The 6000-nt window shown below is 39.8% G+C and overlaps 1 protein-coding gene across 1 annotated transcript in view; it reads left to right on the top strand.

Annotated features, from left to right (window-relative positions):
* Positions 1-2216: 2216 nt before the first annotated feature.
* Positions 2217-6000, top strand: part of MTMR7 (myotubularin related protein 7) — a gene marked incomplete at its 5' end in the record, with an annotated part of 28912 nt that continues 25128 nt past the window's right edge. The window contains 2 exons of the mRNA XM_010159699.1: positions 2217-2339; positions 3398-3560. Of these exons, the coding sequence (XP_010158001.1) occupies positions 2217-2339; positions 3398-3560 (286 nt within the window). The remainder of the gene's footprint in view (positions 2340-3397; positions 3561-6000) is intronic.

The following is a 6000-nucleotide window of genomic DNA, read 5'->3' as shown; positions in this document are numbered from 1 at the left end:
AGCCAGTTCCTTATCCACTGAATGGCCCACCTGTCAAATCTACCTATAAAACTGCTTAAAAATTGAGAAACAAACAGAAATAATATATTGTCCATTTCTGCAATGGAGGGAATTCGTCACTAGAGATCCACCGAATGTGTGGGAGACTCTGATGTTTAGCTTGGAAATGTATTGAAAGGGAGGGAGGAGATTCCAGAGGTGGCAAAGTTCACTGATAGTACTGACATTATTCCAAGTAGGAGAAAGGAAAGATTGTTGTAGGGGTTTGCAGCAATGTCTCATGGTAGTGATGGACAAAATTAATCACTGATAAATGTAAGATAATACACACGGGGCTAGGTCTTAACTTACGTACGCAGACATGGCTTGGATTTACAATTGCTATTTAAAAAAAAAACCACCAGCACACCCCCCCCCCGGTATTCAGCAGAGGACAGATAAACAAGCAGTGTTTGAAAAAATGTAAAAATCGATTAGAGAAAAAAATGGCAAGCATCACCTTTCCACTATGCAAACCTGTCATACCCCCAACTCTTGAATTCTGTGTGCACTTTTGGCCTCTTTCCAGAAATAGACCTCTTGTAGGATGATCGGAAGTGTGGAAGAGCTTGTATGAACAGGTTCCATAAAGGCCACAACTCCATAAAGTTGGTCTCTTTGGCCTGGGAATGAGAGGATGGAGTGAAGGATCGGTAACAGCATTCAGGGCCCAGAGAAAGTAAATGAGGAACGCCAAGCCCTGTTTATGGAATTGTTCCCCACACGCAGGGTGCATCTTCCATCGGTGGCAGCTTCCAAGCAAGCACATGGATGTCTGCTTGGCTTGTGTTCCATGGCCTAAATGACAGACGTGGGGTGATATCTGGGGGTGACAACTGCCTTGCGCACGCTCAGAGCCTGCACAGCAGAGTCCTCGTTGGCTGGACTGCAGTGTTTTTTTTGCCCAGATAAACCTCGTTTTTGTTGTTGTTATTTGTGGGTTGTTTTTAGCGTTCAGGGCTGCCTACATCTTCACTTGGCATCATCCCTGCTGTCTTGTATCTCCTCTTTCGCTTACTGCTGATGGTTTACTGGGTTAGGGCTGTGTTTCTTCGATTCCTCCTCACCCCACTATGTGACCTCTGAAGTAGATGGTCCTGGGAAAAGGCTTTATCCGTGCTTGCTAGCTCTTTTATTTTTGTTTAAGGCAGATTATAACTGGCCTTGAGGGAGAAGACTTGGTTTTACTAGTTGTTTGATTTTAAGCATTTTGCTACCAAACTAGCTTATTTTGGTTTTCAGGAATCCTTTACTCCTGTTTTTTAAAATAGCGCAATATGTTTGGAATACACATTGTAAACATGTAATTCGTAGGTGCTGGCATCATTCTGGTTTTGGTGTGATTTCAGGGGAATTATTTCTGCAAAATTTTGAGCACACATGGCTACATCCCATCTTGGAGAGCATTTTAGGAAGTTTCTGTCAATCTAATCTGGAATCTCTTCATTATTAAAAAACAAATTGATTTTGCTGATCCTTTTATTCTTTTTTCTTTGTATTTGTTGCACCCAATTCTGGTTTTCAGGAAATTGGTGCAAAATTACTTTTATTTCAATGAAAAAGTGACAAGATCTTCTTTAACTTTGGGTTTTTGGTGTTTTTTCCCCCTCTTCTGTTTTCTCAGAGCAATTTTTAAGTCAGTTTCTGTACTTCACCCACAAAACTAGTCCCTTTTGATTTTAATGGGGGCGTATCTCTTCAACAGTTATCAGCCTCAAATCCTGAAAATAACTAGGTGTATGAAAGAAGTTGTAAGTCTGAGTGAAGGGCTGAAGAGAGGATGTGGAGAAGATTAGCCAGTTTGTTGAAGAGTTTTTGCAGCACTGGGCAGGCTGCATAGATCTGTGCTGTTGCTTGCATGGAAGGCATGTGTTCTGGTGGGAGAAGGAAAGAGGTCAAGTGAGAAACTGTCTTTGGAATTCTGTGCTAACAGATTTTTGGATACAGAGGTACCACAAGAGGAGGAAAAATGAACATTAAGGTAGATCTGGAAATACATCACGTAATATAATCATATTTTCTCATATAGTTATCCTCTTCTGATAATCATTTCATATGGTACTGAAAAGAATGAGCTTTGTAATGGACAAAAATGTGGATGTTGAGATCTCACTGTGGCAGGCTATGTTGTAGCTTAATTAATTCTTTTTTTTCTTCTCTGTAATTTCTTTGTATAGGTGGAAAACGTTCGGTTACTTGATCGTTTATCTTCAAGAAAAGCTGCACTGGGAACCTTGTATTTAACAGCTACCCATGTCATATTTGTGGAGAATGGTTCTGAAACTCGTAAAGAAACCTGGGTATGATTTTTTTTTTTTTTTTCAGTTAGCTGTTAGTGCATGGCACTTTATTGATGGTAATTTGAAAAGAACTTGCAAAAGAGTTTAAACATAGTAAACTAGTTCATATGGATGCTTTTATAACTTCAGAGCATGTGAAATTCCAGTCTGGTAATTTTTGAAAATTTTCAATGGATTCTGGATGTTGCAATGCAGTAAGAGGAGTAGCAGGACCTTCACCATATGAATACCAGATGTGACTGAGCAACGAACAGCTGCTGTCAACTACAGAGTTGCTCCTACGGTCCAGGAAGAACTGAGGAGAAATGCTTTGAAAGTGAATTACTACCCTGGCTCAGCCAGCCCTTGCTCTCTCCCTAACTGCTTGTGTTGGATCAGTGATTCTGCTGGGGTTTTTTGTTTGTTTGGTTGGTTGGTTTTCCCCATAATGTAGTATTTTGGGTTATCTATTGTGATGGACCAATGACATGTTGCAAGTATATAGATAGGTGCAGATGGAGCTCTGGTGTTGTACCATTTGAAAGTGTTTTATGTAGCTTAATTATGAATCCTTTGTCCAGTTTTGTACTATTAACTCCATCCTCTTTTGGTCCCACTACTCCCCTCCTGATTCTTATTGTACTGTTTCATCTCATCTGATGCAGTATTACAATTATTTGAGGACTACCATTCTGCCAGTGAGGAGGCCCAGCCTTTTGTCTCCTCTGACTGATGCTGGTTCATCTTTTCAGAGTACAGAAAGATGGAAAGAGCTCCTTTGCTGACAACTGTTAGATTACGCCAAAGCAAGCAAGCAGAAAACATTGGATAGCATGCCCAGGCTAATATCTGAGCAGCTGAAACACTCCGGAAGCCCTTCTTTGTCCGTAGGTGATGTACCAGGCGCTGCTTGAGCCCGAAGCTGGAGATAGGAACAAAACTACAAGAGAAGGACTGTGGAGATTTCCTGAAACCATAGTGGAAGCTACTGTGCCTGCCCTGGCACATCCTTATAGATAATTATTTTTCTTCCTAAAGATGTAAATCACTTGGCATAACCATTTTCATTTCCCTCACAGGTTCTTCACAGCCAAATTTCCTCTATTGAGAAGCAGGCCACTACTGCCAGTGGCTGCCCATTGCTGATCCGCTGCAAGAACTTCCAGGTCATCCAGCTGGTCATCCCTCAGGAACGAGACTGCCACGACGTTTACATATCTCTGATACGTCTGACACGACCAGGTATGGGCAAGAGGCTGGCTCAAGTCAGCCCTCACCCTAAAGAGAGAGAATATAAAGGAGAAAATGTAGCTCTGGATCTTTGTCATTTGCAGGTTAAGAAACAAGACTTCATTAGGGATGTGTGAGCATACAAGCATATTAAAATAATCACTTATGGAGCAATTAAGAAAGCACCTTATAGAAAGTAGTTCATTCCATGAAGTATGATGTGAACTTTTGTTTAAAATAATTATGGTATCATGGACCATAAAAAATATTATAATGCTATTTCATGTGTAACTTGTTTACTGGTTGCCTTCTGTAAGGGTGAATTTAGGAAAATACTGACAAGTCTCTTAAGTCCGGGGAACTTTCACGTTCTTGCTGTGACAAAAAACTTATATGTAGTGGTCATGCCAAGATTTTAATTTTCCGTTTCAGTGTTGTGCATAAATGTCTTAAAATCAGTGAAAGGTTTAGCACCAAGTAGTTGATTTATTTGACGGGACTGCCTGTGTTTTGGCCTATTATTATCTGTATTTTGAATGTGCCCTTGTTGAATTTCTGAATTCAGGTCAAGATCCTTTTGAAACCTTTCCTCTTTTCAATGAAAATCCAAATGTTGCATCAAGGTCCAACATCTGATCCTCTGCCTTACAGCTGCTCCCTTAAGAAGGAGCTGACAAGGCTTCTAGATTATTTATTTTAAGTGATAGCAGTAGAAATACAACACCAACCTCTGTCCTTTACTATTATTTTCAGAGTATGCAAAGAAAATGTTTACAACAGTCTGTACAAAACTGACAACATTGCCTTTAATTTTTATTTTGCTAGGAGAACACTGATTTTATCTTCTGCACAGTGGGGAAAAAATGCACAGTCAGCTAGCACAGCTACTGAACTGTATAAAGTACCTTCTATAATTAGGATAGTAGTAGTAGTAATATGCAGCAGATGTAACTTGATAGGCTAGGTGGTGCAAGATGAAAATAATCAGAGAAATTTAGAAAGAGTGAGACAAATTCAGTTAGTGGTTCTGCTGGTGTGAATCTGGATTAATTCCAAGGACCTCAGCTGCAAGTATGTGTTCGTGCATGCTGGAAGGAAGCTGGTAGGGCTCTTTGCCTGGAGCCAGGAGGAGGTGTGCGTGCGGCTGTGCACCAGAACAGGACGCTCCGATATGGGCATGCAGAATGACGCAGGGAAGAATAGCTGTGGACCCTGAATACAAGCTCAGTGGCAGACTGCAAGGGATAAGAAGGTTCGAATGAAGAAGATGCAGTAAGAGCACTGTAGAATTAGCTCTTTGCATAGTTCAGGTGCACAGCAGTTTTCCCTCTCCAGCAAAATATCTGATCTTCATGTGAAGCAGGATAAAATCTTGTTTACTCAGAATTAGAAGGCTCCAATTGCAACTTGAGCCAGATGTACCCTGACAGTGCTCCATTGTGTCTTTTTGTTGGGGCACTACTCTGTGAATTCTTCATAACTTATGCTTTTCTCCATGAGGAGAGAATTTGACTTGTTCAGGCTCTATTTTCCATTTTCTGCCTCTTCTTTTCATTCATTCCACCACGCCTGAACCTGAGTGAAGCTCATCTTGTGGACTGGCTTAATTATATCCTGTGTTATCTGATGTCCTAGTTACACTATGAGAGTAAATTTGTGTTTTATTTTATTCTTGCCAGCTGTTAATAGCATTTTAAATAAGGTCAAGCTGACAGCTGAATATGGCCTTTTCGCTTAGTTAAGTCGTTTTGGGAAACAAACTGAGCATAACAGTTATTACAGGTGTATTAGCAGGATTTGCAGATACTTCTGGCAAATTAACTGTGAAAGATTAAGTGCTGGCGAAGAGCTGATCACTGAGCTTTAAGGCAGTGACTGTTAGTATTTGAACATTCTTGTTACCACCTATAGATACCATCAGGTAATGCTGAGTCAGACTTCAGTCATAAATAACCTGGATATATTTTAATAGGTGGATCTTTGAAGGCTTTTCATGTGCCATGTGAACAGGTCCAGTTGAATAGAAAATCCATATGCTTCTGACAAGCAAACAGTAAAAATGGGAGCTCAAACTGCTACCAAAAGCACTTTATTAAAAAGGGCTCATCTTGGATTTATGGATTATGCTAAAACTTTGTGTTAGCAGATGAGAAATAAACCAGATTGCCTTCCTAATCTGTACCATGACAGAAGTTTGAAATCAGAGAATACAGAAAGAGTTTAAATTGTCAGAAAATGTGCAAATTCTTCTTTTCTTTCTCCTTACTCATGACCGTTGACTTTCAGTACTTTCCTGACAGTTAACAAGAAGTTTTCTTTCCTTATGTTCATACTTTGTTTGTGTGTGTACACTATCAATTTAATGAAATTTTAAAAAATCAAACTATAACTTAAATTTAAACCATTAGAAGACATAATCAGAATGAAAGTAAAGACTTTCTATAGAAAAAGG

This window comes from Eurypyga helias, unplaced genomic scaffold (genome assembly GCF_000690775.1).
Source record: "Eurypyga helias isolate BGI_N326 unplaced genomic scaffold, ASM69077v1 scaffold14909, whole genome shotgun sequence".
In the NCBI taxonomy this organism is placed as follows: Eukaryota; Metazoa; Chordata; class Aves; order Eurypygiformes; family Eurypygidae; genus Eurypyga; species Eurypyga helias.
Note: the sequence above shows the minus strand (reverse complement) of the source record. Positions and strands in the feature narration are given on the sequence as shown.